At 50.2% G+C, this 15,587-nt stretch overlaps 1 protein-coding gene across 1 annotated transcript in view; it reads left to right on the top strand.

The window, feature by feature from the left end:
• Positions 1 to 15,587, top strand: part of Abcg1 (ATP binding cassette subfamily G member 1) — a 60,128-nt gene that overhangs the window by 24,059 nt on the left and 20,482 nt on the right. The window contains exons 3-4 of the mRNA XM_021185953.2: positions 10,576 to 10,693; positions 12,904 to 13,036. Of these exons, the coding sequence (XP_021041612.1) occupies positions 10,576 to 10,693; positions 12,904 to 13,036 (251 nt within the window). The remainder of the gene's footprint in view (positions 1 to 10,575; positions 10,694 to 12,903; positions 13,037 to 15,587) is intronic.

Genomic DNA, 15,587 nt, shown 5'->3' with positions numbered 1-15,587 from the left:
AATGGGGATACAGCCCAGGGACAGGCAGATGGAGCTCTTTGCTCTGGTGACTCTCATGGTTGAGAAGTGACCTGACAGTGGTCAATACTGCAGGTCCCTTCCACTGCTGAAGCACCCCAATCTAAGGACAACACCGTGTGCAATCACTAGAAAGAGGAGTTAGTTAGCAAACCACAGATAACACTCACTATAGAATATTCTAGAACACCAAGTGAAGAAAAACAGCCCTGGGACAGACAGTACTGCACTATTTATATAAATTCCAGAAGCATGCAAAAAAAATATTCAAACTCTTTAAGGATGAATATAGTTAGGCAGTAAAAAGAGAAACTACAGGAGAATAAAACATTCCGCAGCGGTGAAGGATGGGGCAGAATTGGAGACTGCGATCAGGAAGGGCTGAGGCCTAGGAGGCTGAGTGGGTGTCTCCGACTGGACAGGATGGTTGCCGCGTGAGTTTTCCTGGAGAGACATGATCAAACACTATTCACCTTGTGTTTTAGTCTCCTTCCTGTTGCTGTGAAAAAAGTGCTCTAACAAAAGCAACTTAGGGGAGGAAGGTGTTTGTTTGGCTTGTACTTCTAGGTCATAGCTTGTCACTGGGGGAAGTCAGGGCAGGACCTGAAGCAGAAGTCATTGAAGAATATGCTTGTTTGTTTGTTTGCAGGTTCACCTTCAACCTGTTTCCCTATATAGCCTAGGGAATGGCACCACCCACAGTGGGCTGGACCCTCCTACATCGATTAACAAGACAGTCCCCAAGACATACCTGCAGACCAGTCTGATTTGGACAGGCCCTCAATTGAGACTCCCTCTTCAGATGACTATACGTTGTATCAAATTGACAGTTAAAGCTAACTAACTAGGATGCCTCTGATAGGGAACTAACATCAGAACACACCAATGATTACACCCAAGTGGGTGTGGTGAGCCAATGAGTGTGTTGGGGTTAGTGACAGAAACATGGGTGAGGGTTTCCATAGGTGTGTAGGTGATTCAGACAGTAGCATCATTAAATGTTCACCCTATCTTGTGTGACAAGTCACAGAAGCTGCCTCACTGGAGCTTCCTGCACAACTGGGAGACAGTTCCACCTTGAGAGTCCCTCTTCCCCCCAGCTTTTATAACATCAGGGAGATGCCTCTTGAGCCTTGTAAGTTTATCAGGATATTTTCTTTTAACTTTCTAATCTGTTTTCCTGAGACCCTACCCCCTTCTTCCCTCTGTAGTGTCTGAAACTTGGTGACAGTGGCTGAGAGATGGTTCATATTAGTGGAACCACAGAAGTGACTGTACTTGGCTGGTTTTGTGTGCCAACACGACACAGCTGAAGTTATCACAGAGAAAGGAGCTTCCCTCAAGGAAATGCCTCCATGAGATCCAGCTGTAAGGCATTTTCTCAATTAGTGATCAAGGGTGGGAGGGCCCATTGTGGGTGGTGCCATCCCTGAGCTCGTAGTCTTGGGTTCTATAAGAGAGCAAGCTGAGCAAGGCAGAGGAAGCAAGCCAGTAAGCAACACTCCTCTATGACCTCTGCATCAGCTCCTGCTTCCAGGTTCCTGCCCTGTGTGAGTTCCTGTCCTGACTTCCTTTGGTGATGAACAGCAATATGGAAGTGTAAACTGAATAAATCTTTCTTTCCTCTCCAACTTGCTTCTTGGTTGTGATGTTTTGTGCAGGAATAGAAACCCTGACTGAGACAGTGACACTGATGTAGGTTTACACTAACAGTAAAGGACCGGAGTACTGAACTGTTAACAGTCAGTGACCAGCTGCAGGGAGAGCTGAGGCTGGACCAAAAAGATGTCCTCAGGCTGCTCTTGATTGGTTCTCCCTGAAGTGCCCCTGAGCCATCTTTAAACCATTTTCACAATCCACTGAGCTAGAATGCACACTATGGCTGCCAGACCTCTGAGCCTCCTGTTAGGCCAACAGAAAACAGTCCACCAAGACACTGGGCATCTCAGAAAAGCAGCCTGTGCCAGGCAGGGACTAGGGAGCCAGTTCATTTAGTAGGATGCTGGCAAGCGAGAAGACCTCGAGCCCTGGAAACTATACACAAAAAAGTGTTGTGATGTGTTCTTGCAGTCTGAGTGCTAAAGGAATTTCAAGACACACAGATACCTGGGGTTGTCAGGTAGCTGGCTAGCCTAGTGGGCAAGCCTCAGACCAGTGGGAGGCAGGCCATGTCCTATGCAGAAAGGTGGCTCATGAGAAGAGACACTCAAAGTTAATCTTTGGCCTCTATGTTTACAGACACACATGCACATGTGTGCACACACACAGGTGTGCCCAGTCAACAGGTATCAAAGCTTCTACTGTACCCAGAAAAGTCACTTCAATAGGCTTTGCGCCCAAGTTGGCTCTTTCTGTCTCCTTACAGTTAGACCTTTTCCTACCATGTAGCCAAAGGCCAGCCCAGGAATGTGCATGAGTTAAATCAGCAATATCCATGCAGTGTGCGAAAGACCTGATGATATAGTTACTGAGTGATATTTTTGGTAACAAGAGGAGGGATCAGGACACAAATCAATAGTGGATCCCAAGCACAGTCCCACAACCTTCCGCTTGACCCCCAGAAATATGACCTGGCCTGTTTATATGGCTTACTAGTTGTCTTCTAGTTTTATTATTGTGAAGAGACTCCATGACCACACCAACTCTTATAAAGGAAAACATTTAACTGGCTTACAGTTGCAGAGTTTTGGTCCATTGTTGTCATGGCAGGAAGCATGGCAGTGTGCAGGCAGACATGGTGCTGGAGAGGTAGCTCAGAGTTCTACATCTGGATTGTAGGCCTCCGGAAGTGAACGTGAGACTGGGAGTGGCTTGAGCATCTGAGACCTCAAAGCTTGCCCCCTAGTGATGACGCACTTCCTCCAACAGAGCCACACCCACTCCAACAGGACCTCACCTCCTAATAGTGCCACTCCCTATGGACCTATTTTTATTCAAACCACCATACTAGTTGGACTCTCTAAGGGGTGTGAAATGGCCAATACCCAAAGGGGACAGATGGATGTAGTGACCTTTCTCTCCTGAAGGAAGAGCTGCTGTGGGTATTGACAGGGTCTGTAGGGCCCAGCCATACGTCAAGTGCTTTATAATCCTTCCACCATGTCTCAGTAGCACTGGCTACTAAGTAGGTATCCCTGTCTCCAAATTACAGGGAAAAGGCATGACTCATAGGGACACATGGAGCTGTTCCCAGGTCTCAAAATGGTTGGGGGCATGGCTAGTCACCTTATCAAATCCGTGTGCTTCCTGGAGGCATACAAACTGGTTCCAAGAGTGGGTGGGATGGATTGACCTGGCCAACACATGTTTGAGAGACTCTGACCAGATTGACAGCTGAGGGGATATTGAGAGTAAAGAGTGATGGGCAGAACCGCTCTGTCATGGAATGTGGTCCAGAGCCAGAGGCTGAAGCAGGCAGAGTTCATCCTATGGAAAGGTAGTGGTATTCCATCAAGAGAGAGTAGAAGATGCTGAGTGTGGAGGAGCCTGAGCTGCCAGAGCGAGCAGGCCTTTTGAAGGATGCTTCTGCTTAGAGTGGCTGCTGTTGGAACAGCCAGGGGAGGGTGGTCCAGGAGGTAGCCTTCACCCCCTCCCTGACGACATGTTGAGAACAGGAGTAGAAGCCACCCTTCAAGGAGCCATTTCTGTACCCATCTCCGAGTTGCCTCCCAGGCATGGCACATGTACAGCTTATCTGAGCATCTCCAGCTGTCTGTGGCTGTCGGAGGAGAGCAGTGAGCAGTGAGCTGCCATCTTCTTCCGGGAGACCTCACTAATGTAAAGTACTGATTGAGCATGATAAGGCCCGGTAGTTACCAGCCAAGACTTGCTTCTAGAAGATGTACCGTAGTTGTACTTCAGATCAGACCTGTGTCCCAAGACAAACCTCTTCTCACGGCAGAGAGGCATGGACGTGCAAGTGACTGACAATTGGAGGTCATCCTAGTCTTGTCTGGCCTTCCTCCTGAGGCCTTGCCCTTGTGTTTTGAAGCATGGAGCTTGGGTTCTCTCTCAGTGGCTTCTTTGAGCACCTAGTGCTTCTCTCACACACACAAACACACACATGCACACACACACACACACAACAAGCTACACACACATACAAGCGCCCTCCACGGAGCCCCATTCCTTTTCATTTTGTTATTTTCTCTTTGGAGTCAGAGTCTCACTGAGATGGTCATGCTGAGCCTTGAACGTATGGTCTTCCTTTCTCAACGTCCTGAGCAGTTGGGATTTCAGATGTGTGCTACCAAGCCCAGAACCCCACTCAGATTTCAAACCTGCTTTGCTGACAGATCTGGGCAGGCTGTTGGAGGAGAGTGCCCTCCCCAGTATGGTTGCAAGCCAAGTATGTCAGGCTAGGACAGGGAAGCCAGAGCTGGTGTTGCCATGGAAGGGAGATTTGGGCCAGCAGCCACCACCAAAGGTCTGTAGGGTGCTTTCCATGTCCTGGCATGACCACATTAGATGCTACCAGAGTCTCAGCATGCAGAGTGCAAGGCCTGTGCACAAATGCTGGCCTTGCACCAACAGCTGGTGAGATGCGGGCTGTTCTGAGGGCATGCATGAGTCTCTTTTAGCTACCATGGAGAGCTGGTAGTTGGAAAGATCCAGAATGAGGCACAGTCCAGTAGCTATGATGTCCCGTTCTTTCATGAACCTTCTACACAAAGAGCCCTTGAGTCACCTTGGAGGTCACAGATGTCATTGAAGCACACCCACCTGGCAGCTGATAGTGTGTGCCTTGGGCCTCCAGTATGGAGTGTCATGGGGAAAGAGGTGTTTGGAGGGTCTGGCCAATGCCCACGGGTCTCTCTGCCTGGTTCCTAAGACCTAGTGGCATACAGGGAACAGTCACATGGGTCACCAGCTGTTGCATGAGGTATAGAGGAAAGCTAGAAGCGAGGAGGGTGTGCCTGCCTTCTGAGGGTGTGGGGAAGATGAGAGGCCATCTTCCCTTATGGTTACTTATGTATTTATGCCCTTTCTCTTTTGATGTTGCCCTGTGCATAGTACAACTAGACATCTTGGATCTGCGTTGGCAGGGCACAGGGCTTCTGCATACACATACGGGGCCGGGAATCTACAGCAGGAGACAGGGAGACCATCAGCCAGGACAGAGAATTAGGGGGACCAAGTAACCCCAGCTAAGCCTTTAAAGTAGAGCTGGGTAGAGAGTGACACAGGGCTCCCTGCTCAACTGTTATGCATTACTTCAGAGCACAGTGCTGGTGTAAGCCCCTGGTGGAGCTCCATAGACTGGCATAAGAGATTTCCTACACTTCTTCCAGAGAGAGGCACAGCCAATGGACTGGTGTGTTATTTGCACATCTGAGGATACATCACAATGTCTTCTGGTACTGGGTCCCCACAACTTAGACAGATTCCTTTGCACCTTCAGGTTCACATGTCTGTTACCAAAACAATGTCTCAGACCCCATGGCCACCACCATCATTGCTCCAAAGCCCCTTTGTCTTGCGGGAAACACAAAATACCAGGTGCATCCATTTGATTGACAGGGTTAGGTTTGTCTCATGCTGTGGCTGACTGGCAGTTCAGAAGGTCCTTGGGCATTGGGGGGAGAAGCCCTCCCAAAGAGGGCAGGAAAGAAATGCTACCGGATACTAAGATTAGTTACTTCTGGGGCCGGAAGACTCAGCAATAATGAACACTGGCTGCTCTTCCAGAGGAGCTGGGTTCGTTTCTCAGCACTCACATGGTGACTCACAACTACATGTTCCAAGGGATCTAAACCCTTCTTCTTGCCTCTGTGCACCATGGTGTACAGACATACATACAGGCGAAACACTCATCATATAAAATGATGAAAGATAAATGAGGAGGAGGAGGAGGAAGAGGAGGAGGAGGAAGAGGAGGAGGAGGAAGAGGAGGAGGAGGAAGAGGAGGGGAGAGTATGTTTTTGGGTCTTTTGCTTCAGAAAAGGCAGGCAATTTGTTCTAGTGCCAGATTCTATGAAATAGGAGCAAAATGGGTAAAAGGGTAGAAACAGGGGCGGGGGGACAGGGAGGTGAGATTGGGTTCGTTCTGGGAACAGTGGCTTATGCAGAGGCAGTTTGGGCCTTGGGTGTACAGGCCAGGGCAGCCGGACAACCTTCAGGTAAAGGTTGATGGGGGCATTTGGAGCCTATCTGGAGCCCTCATTGGCACCATGCCATCATTTGGACGAGAACTATTTTCAATTTGTCCTAGCCTGGCTTAGTAGCCTGGCAAGAGACTACCTTTGCTTTTTAGAAGCATAAACGTTCTGTGTTAATAGAAAGCTGCTTGCCGCAGGCAGATGTGAGCAGCTGTCAGCTTTATGCGTGCTGGGGCAAGGGGAAGCCTGGCTGTGACCTCAGGACCTAGCCTATGTGTACACCGTTCATATGGTTCAGTTGTGTGCCTGTCTGTGATGGATGAATGTGTACAGGGTAGCAGGGATAGGCTGCCCCTATGGAATTTATGCAGGCTGTGAGTGCTCTTGGTGTGTTTTTGTATAGCCGGCTGGAGAATGTCCCTGTGCATGTGTTGGTAGTCCCAATAGGTTGGAGTGCAGTTAGCATTTAGTTAGTTTGTCTGCTCCTTTCTCCCCGCCCTCCTCCCCTACCCCTGCTACCCACCCCTTTGCTCCCCTACTGAGTCTGTGACATTTAGATCCTCAGCCTTTGTTTTCTTTACATTCTTTTACTTCAGCCTGGGCTCTCCCACCTGTCTGCCTTAGGGAAAAAATGGCCGCTCTTGCTTTCCCAACCATTTTCAGGTTCTACCAGCTCCAGGCCCTGAGGCTCAGGGGTCTAAACACACTCGCCTCTTAGCAGATGACCTCAGACTGGCTGTCTCCACCGGGAGTCTGGCTGGGCTTTACGCTCCAGCCCTTGGGAACTTTTGTCTTCTGACCATCTCTGCCTGTCCCAGGAAGAGTGGGCGGAACTCAATGGCCCTTGCTGTCAGGCAGTATGGATGCTTCCTCCCTGAGGCCCCAGAAGTTCTCTTGGCCTCCACAGCCTCTCCCTTCCCCGCAGAACAGCAAAGAGCTGTTCCCTGCTTTCCCCTCTGGGGGTGCTGAGGTCATAGATTACATTCCACCTGGGGACAGCCTGCTCCTCAGAAATCCACAATGGTTCTCTACCAACAAAGGTGCTGAGAGCATACCGTCAAGACATACATCTCCCTTTCCTTCCTTGTGGGGAGGTTTTCTAGCTGCCACATATGCGGTGACCTCTGTCTGCTTGGCCCCTGGAGTGCCAGTCAGCAGACACTGTCCTGCCGGACAGTGTCCATCCACCATGGTAGCTGTGGATTCTCTTAGGGCTGATGCTGGGGACAAGATTCCTTCCAGACTGACAGCCCTCTGCACAGAAAAGCCCCGTGACTCTCAGGCTTCTTTGAAAATGACCACAGGCAGCCGGGCGTGGTGGCGCACGCCTTTAATCCCAGCACTCGGGAGGCAGAGGCAGGCGGATTTCTGAGTTCGAGGCCAGCCTGGTCTACAAAGTGAGCTCCAGGACAGCCAGGGCTATACAGAGAAACCCTGTCTCGTAAAAACCAAAAAAAAAAAAAAAGAAAATGACCACAGGCTTAAGCAGCTGGATCAGAACTGTCTAACTTCACAAGTGCTTCTCAGTTAGAGCTGGTGCCCTGCATGTACCCCAGACACAGACAGGACCCTTCACCCATGTGGACATGAAGGATCATCCCTTTACTTGAAATGAAGAGACGCCTTTGACATGCCATGCTTTGACATGACATGCATAGCCTTTGACCACAACACACCACAGAAAAGGGAATAACACATCTAGCTTAGCAGGTTTTATGACTGATTGAGCAGCTACACTCTGTGAGGACTGAGCCTGCTCACAGGAGTCAGGGGAAAAGTGGCTGCTGAGGTCTGCAGGCTGATCTGCCCAGGCTGGCAAAGATGCAGGGGGCCCAGGTTTGTGGACTGCCTCAGGCTGGCCTTGTTTCTCCTTTGCTGGGTTGCTAGGTGGCGTTGGCAGTTGCCAGCCCTCTCCGAATCCTTCTATGTGTGCAAAATGTACAGAACACCACAGGCAAACAATAGTGTGAGCAAAGTCGATACCTTGTCCAACCCAAGTGAGCCAAACTGCCTTCTGGGACACTAAACAGGCCCCATTCCACACAAACGAGAAAGGTAGCTCCGATCCTGAGTAACACCACCAGCGTCCCCTTAGTTGGTGGACTGAGAAGGTTCCGGTTGTGAAACGCCCTCAGTACAAGGAAATGGTGCTGGCATTGCGATTCTGCTCAGCTTCCTGCTTTTTTGGCATTAGCTCATCTCAGAGATGACATCCTGCGAGAGATATAGCTCAGCTGGAGAGAGTCTTGAGTGGTAGGTAAGCTGAGGCTCATGGGATTGTTAGGGAGCAACTTCCTGTGTAAAGAGGAAAGGCTTGGGCTAGGTAAATGGCTCTGTGGTCAGAGGGCTTCATACAAGTGTGAAGAGGTAGTTGGAACCTCGGGAACCTTGTAAATGCTGGAGCCACCCATAATTTCAGCCTAGGGAGGGTGAGAAAGGGCATCCCGGTGCAAGCTAGCTAGAGCAAGACTAGCCATGTCCATGATCTCTGGGTTTGATTGACAGATCCTGCCTCAATAAGGTGGAAGAATGATGGGGAATGCATCCCAGCATCCACCTCTGGCCTCTATGCACATGCGAACATGCATACACATGCACATGGAAATGGATAAAGGAGGAAAACAGAGGCAGGACTGATTTGTTTGTAGGCAAAGGAATGTATGTAGCAGCTGCCTGCCATGTCAGGGGACGTGTGAGGGGGTGACTTCTAGACATGGTCACACACACTCCATCTGTTAATTGGGGCTGGAAGCCCAGCTGTGTCCAGTCGTCTGTGTTTTTCTCCTGTGAGCCATACAGAGGGAATTTGTACCATCTTTGGTTTTCATTCAGCGGGTGGCCATCTCAGGGACCTGTCTCCAGCTTTGGGCAGCTTCCAGCTCCTGGGGGCTCAGCAGAGGGTGAGGGTTCATCTTGGAGTGGGAGCAGCCTAAGACACTGTTTGCTCGACAGTAACCCCAACTCCAGCCTAGGCAGATAAGTATAGTAATGAGCTGGCACCGGGGCATTTACTACCCCCTTGGTGATGTCATTTGGGGCCCCTGGAGGTCCACTACTGTCCCCAAGAGGCAGAATGCCGTCTGATGAGCCTGTAGGAGCTTGGCTTTGTACAGAAAGAGGTTCTGCCATTCTTGGCTGTACCTCTGTCTACATCTGCTTTTTTGTCTGTCCACCAAAGGCAGACACAGCGAGCTGTCCTTCCCCGCTCAGTCACCTCCTTCTGCTCTCCGTGTAGGGGACTGGTTCCTCCACAGCTTAGAGCTGCCCCTCGGTGCCCCTCCCTTTGTTCCCAGGTCCCCTTTTCCCATTGGGATGATTCTCAGTCTCCTGGGTGACAGCTGACAGCCAGCCTCCCCTGCTTAATGATTCAGTCTCTGAGCAGCAGGCTTCCTGGCTCTAGCTTCCGCTTCTCCCTGCCTCACTTAAACAAGGCTCCAGGGACTCCTTGTCCAAATTAAGGTGGCACCTGAAGACAGGTAGGAATGTCCAAGTGTCCCATCTGTGAAAAACAGACTGTGTAGAAAAAAAGACTGTGTAGAGAGCGTTCTCTTGGGCTTAAGCTTTCTCAGACCTGGAGGTTTGGGTGCTCACTGTAGTTTGGGGAAACCAGGTAAGTTCCCCACATGTCCCTGGCTCATGAGGTCTCTTTAGGCATTATACACAGGAGCTGGAATGTAATGCTTGCCTGTCGGCGCTAGGGTGGGCTCTTATCTGACACCACACCAAACACCACGTCTGAGCTGGCACCGTTATCTCGGAACCAGTTGCTCTCATTTATCATTTATAACACATTTCCACTGTCTGCTTGAAAGCTGTAGTGCTCTGGCTTGTTTCGGATGTGTGGCTCCCCCCCTACCCCCGTCCCGTCCCCTTCTAAAGATCTAGGCAGAAGGCACTTGCCAGACATTCCCTAGACATTTGATGTGACTTGTGTGACAATAAGCCCTTTCAATTATCCAATAAACCAATCAACAATTCATCAAGTATATGATCTAATCAAAAAGTAATTGTATATAAACTGTGTACAAATTCTTTATATTTATGTAAATTTATAAGGGGCAAGTAAAAAGATCTTGCAAATGAAATGCTGAGCTAATTACCTGTTAGTGCAGGCACGAGTGTACTTTATTGGGAAAAGATGACCATTGGTCCAGGGCTAAATAGGCTCTATACACCTGAGCACTTTTTGAGATGGGAATGATGGAGATTTTTGGATGCCGTTTGGACATGTGCTCTGAAAACCTCAAGCAAGATGCATGTGCCCTAATATAAGGTGTGAGGACAGTCTGGGAAACAGTGTATAAAACAGGCACAAAGTCTGCCTCTAGCCTAAAATGTCGCCGTGAATCTTTCATACCCATACCGTGGGAGACTGTGCCTTTGGCCCCAGCAGTTCAGCACTGGGGTCAACTAAAACATACAACAGTTAGAAAAATGAATCCAATCTGCATTTTTGCAGGATACAAGACCCTTTTGAAAGGGATCTCTGGGAAATTCAACAGTGGAGAGCTGGTGGCCATCATGGGTCCTTCTGGAGCTGGGAAGTCGACGCTCATGAATATTCTGGCAGGATACAGGTGAGCAGAGGCCAGCGGGAAGGCTGGGTGAGGGACGGAGCTGCTTCAGTGTGGGCACTGAGAACATTTTGTCAACGGTTTGCTACCAGAAGCTCTGCTCACATGGGCTCCTGGGAAGCCACGTGTGTGCATGAGTACCTGCGTGCATGTGTGTTTGCATGCCTCTGTGTGTGTGTGTGTGTGTGTGTGTGCTGCATGCTTGCATCCAGAGCTTGAGAATCCATGGAGGAAGCAGTACAGAGAAGCAATACCGAAAGTCTGCACCTACTGATGACTGCACATGAATAGGGTATGAAGAAGAGACCATAGGCAGGTGAGCAAGGCAGCTTCCTGATAAGCTCAACCCACAGTCCACCTCCTGGACAGGAAAATGTACCAAGGTCAAGATCTGGTCAGAAGCAATGGTTAGAAGACAGCTAGTCAGTAGGACAGCACGCTGGACAGTTTGACAGAGGAGAATGAAGGGCTGCCGTGTCCAAGGCTCGCATTTGCCATGGTTGTTCAGGACTTTAGGGAGTCACCATTGCCAAGGTCATGCCAAGGTCGCTCATCTGTGACTGTACACACACAGCATAGGAAAAGCCACCATCCATACAGTGTACAAAACTCCGCATGGTTTCAGTATCTGCCTAGGACATGTGTCAGTTACTATCCTGTTGCTATAGCCAAATCCCTGTAGCAGAAGCAACTCAAGGGACGAAGGCTATGTTTTGGCTCGCAGTCTCAGAGGGAACAGTCTCGGGAAGGCAGGCATGGCAGATGAAGCAACTGGGTTTGTCCCACAAGTGAAGTCGGCTCACTTCCTGGCTCTGCCCAGGAAGCAGATAGAGTGGAGCCAGAGGCAGAGTCAGGCTTCAGCCTTTAAAGGCCTGTCCTCAGCGACCCTCCTCTACCACCCAGGCCCCATAGCCCTGATCCACCCATGCCCCATAGCCTCCTGTATCAGCATCACAGTCTGAGAATCAGCAGTTCAAGCACACCCTGTGGGAGACATTTCGGATGCAACTGCAAACATGGTATAGTTCCTGAGAGTAATACAGACACCTGTGATACTAGTGATTTCGGTTACTGGGGGAGTGGGGAGAAAGGTAAGTCTCGCCAACCCATAGAGTGCTGAATTGTTTCCTAATATCAGAAATTATGATTTTTGTTTTTCAAAATCGTCACTCTAAGTTCCTCTTTATGACATGCACATTTAAAGATCAAAGAATTGAGACAGGGAGGGAGCAGAGTGGGGTAGTTTCTTGGGGCTGGCTGTTTTTTCAGACTACCCCTAGCAGTTCCTAGAAGACCGAGAGTACTTGTGTATCCCAGAGATGCAGAATCAGCCCTGCCAGGCTGGGTACCCAGAGTAGGCCAGGGAAGCTGCCCATTGCCTGGGAGCAAAGCAGGACCTACCACAAAGCCCTGCTCCTTGGCAGTGGCCATGGGAGGCTGGAGTCCAGAATGAGTTTATTAGTCCCTCCAGGTATAAAGCTGCTGTTCTTCGGTGGGCACAGGAAGGGAGAACTGCAAAGATGTGTCCTTGGGTGGAAAGGAAGATGGAGGGCCTCTGGAAGCTCTTTTGGTGCTTAGAAACACCTAAGAGGCAAGAGGCCCAATGGGCACATGCAGGAAGAGCTGACACGGAGGCTTCTGGGGAGGTTGGATGGTCTTGCATCCCTGTCAGGGCACAGGAGGCTCCCAGCCTTCTCACCTGCAGTCAGAAGGTCCTCTGATCACACTTGGATCAGTCGTGGGGCTGAACTGTCATGGCTGTGATATTGTCTCTGAGCCATCTGAGCCTGAGGCACCTGCCAGGTACACTTGTGATCCCAGGGCAGTTGGTGTAATCTGGGCTGCAGATGGAGTAGCTGTTGGTATATGTCTTTGCCCTGTGGTTGTACTGAGAGACATCCCCTATGGGACATACCCAGGCATCTTTGTGTAGCAGGCAAAGAAAAGCCATTTCCAAGTGGTGTGATAAACACGCCGTCTGGGAGAGGCCTGGTGTGTGGCTTGTCTCCTTGCTGATCCCTTGTTCCCGGCAGGTAGAGTACTAGTGCGCGGTATTCTGCATCACTTGGTCCCTCTGCTCCATCCTGTTGCCATGGTGAATGGTTCTACTGGGAAGAGTCCAGGAGGGAGGGAGGGAGGCCCCCTCTCTTGTTTGCCTCTCCAGGCCACCTGAAGGACCTGGCTGATGGGCACCTGTCTTCTTTTCTTGGCAGGGAGACTGGCATGAAAGGGGCAGTCCTTATCAATGGCATGCCCCGGGACCTGCGCTGCTTCCGGAAGGTCTCCTGCTACATCATGCAGGACGACATGCTGCTGCCTCACCTCACTGTTCAGGAGGCCATGATGGTGAGCCACCCCTGCACCTTGGCACTACCCAGACCCGCTGACGTGACCATATCTGGTCCCTTCTCTCTAGCAGAGTTTCAACCCTGGTCTTGCTGCCTGCACAGTGTTTTACTAGATCTTGTTTGGCAAAGTCACAATCAAGTTTCTCAGATCATTGGTCGCTAAGTTGAATGACTGTTTCCATAGTAACCACCTTCCTAAGCAACCCCCCACCCCCAGTTAGCATTCTATTGCTGTGATAAAACACAGCAACCTGGAGAGGACAGGGTTTATTTCACCTTGGAATTTGGGGCCAGAGCTAAAGCAGAGCTTTGAGGAGTTTGCTTCTCATGGCTTTCTCAGCCTCTTTTCTTATAGCACCTAGGACCACCAGCCCCCAGGGGTGGCGCTTGCCCACAGGTCAATCTGACTGGACCATGTTCTCAATTGAGGTTCCCTCTTTCCGAATGACTCTAGTCTAAGTCATGATGGCATAGCCTAGCAGGCGCACCCTCCATCTCTGTCCTTGAATCATTCTGTCTTTGGTGGAGTGACCATTCTCTGAGATCCCCATCAGACTCTTCTGTCTGCCAGGTAAAAGTCAGCCATTGCTGTTCAGGCTCTAGGGAGCAGGGATGAACATCTTAAGAATGAAGCCGTGAGGTAGGGCTGTAGGGCTGCCAAAGCCATGTGGGGACTCTGAGGAAGAGCTCCGGCTCCAGAGTCTCTGAGTTTCCTGTCTAAACTCTATGGGCTTTCCATGCTTTAACCCCTTGGCTGTGGTTTCCTCATCTGTGAGACTGTCCCAGTGTTGCTGGAATTGTGAGGAGGATCACTAGAAGAACCGGGGGAAGACCTGGACCTTGGGGCTCACCGGTGCTGTCCTTACAGGTCTGCCCTGGTTACCTCCGCTCTCCCGCGTCTTCTCCTTGTATCTTCACACGAGACTCCAGTGCATAAGTGCAGGAGGACTTTAAAAATACCTTCCCTGCCAGGGCCATGCAAGTGTCCAGATGGAGCCTGTGTCATTGGTTTCCAGAACAGCCAGGCTGGCCTCTCTCCACAGACAGTGTCCCCAACCAGTGCAGGAACTCTGGGCTTCTAGGACCATTTATCTTATAAAAGCCTACCTCATAGTCAGTGACAGACTACGTGATCTCATTGTTGGGAAAAGAAGCGTCTAGAGTGTCTCATAAATGGGCAATTTTAAAAAAATGAACACTGCCGGGCGTGGTGGCGCACGCCTTTAATCTCAGCACTTGGGAGGCAGAGGCAGGCGGATTTCTGAGTTCGAGGCCAGCCTGGTCTAGAGAGTGAGTTCCAGGACAGCCAGGGCTACACAGAGAAATTCTGTCTTGAACAACAAAAACAAACAAAAACCAAAAAAAAAAAAACAAAGCAAAAAACAACCACTGAGCTCTAGTTGGTAGATGAGCTCTGCTCATCATGGCTTACTCCAAGCCTCGCTGGTGCTATTTCTCTGCTTTCCTGTCACAGTCTCAGTGGGATTGTGCCTCCCCTGGTCCTGAAGAAGACATCATATGAAGCTCTGCACTTTGGTAGCAGATGGGATGCTCATATTGGTGGCCTTCCATTGGAGAGGTCTTGCCCTCATGTTCACGACTTGAACCAGGCAAATCCCAGACAGGGTCCACCACACAGTCCTTTGTATGACTCCAGCGGAGTCGTAGATCAATAAGGAAAAGTGGGTTAAGATTTCAGATCTGAGATCTGTTCTTCTACCTGCTTTGTGGGGAAAGAGAAAGAGAGGGCCAGGCAGGGGCAGGGTTGCAACTCATTCTTCTGCCCTAGTACCTGGTAAGGGGACCCCTGTCTACCACCCAGTGTCCATGAACAGTTTCAGGAGATCTGCCTGCTTACTTGGCCTCTAGTGGAGTTTTGGTAGGCTTGGAGTTTTGGTAGTGCAAAAAAAAGGATTTGCACACAGACGGCAGGCAGCCTGCTGAGAAGGGTTCCCTCACCTCCGGGCTCGTTCTTCATGTACTTGTCTACTCCTATGAGTCCCTGAGTGACCCTCTGTGTGTTGGGTGACCTGATCTTAGTGCTTGGCGAGGCACTGGTGAGCCGTGTGGTCGCTTTGACTCTCCAGCTCCTTCACTGTCCTTTTCTGTGGTGACCGTGTCTCCTCCGGGACTTGCTGTGAAATAAATCTGTTTTATAATAATCACATAATCAGTTGGGAACTTGTGCAGACAGCACTTTTGGGATGTTTCTCACCTTTTACACTTCAAGGTCCTGGCTCCCATGGCCCCTGCTTCCTGGCCACTGGCTACCCACCTTCAGCAATTGTACATTTTTATGTGGTTCTCTTACCTTGTGTCCATCCTGACATGTTCTTGCAGCACTCAGTGTCACAAGATGGGCAGCTGGCCTTGTAGAGGTAATGCAGGTCTATCTTTGTCCCACTCTCAGGCCCAGGGCCTCTTCAGTCCCCTCCCCTGTCTCTTGTCTCTGACCTAACCCCTTTAGCAAATTCACTAATTACTGAGGTAGATTTTAAATGTATTGTGCTGGTTCAGGAAACTGAGGTCCAGGTGTGCCCAAGAACACA

Source organism: Mus caroli, unplaced genomic scaffold (genome assembly GCF_978045245.1).
Source record: "Mus caroli unplaced genomic scaffold, Mus_caroli_1 scaffold_18, whole genome shotgun sequence".
NCBI classification, from domain to species: domain Eukaryota; kingdom Metazoa; phylum Chordata; class Mammalia; order Rodentia; family Muridae; genus Mus; species Mus caroli.
This window is presented reverse-complemented; position numbering and strand designations above follow the sequence as displayed.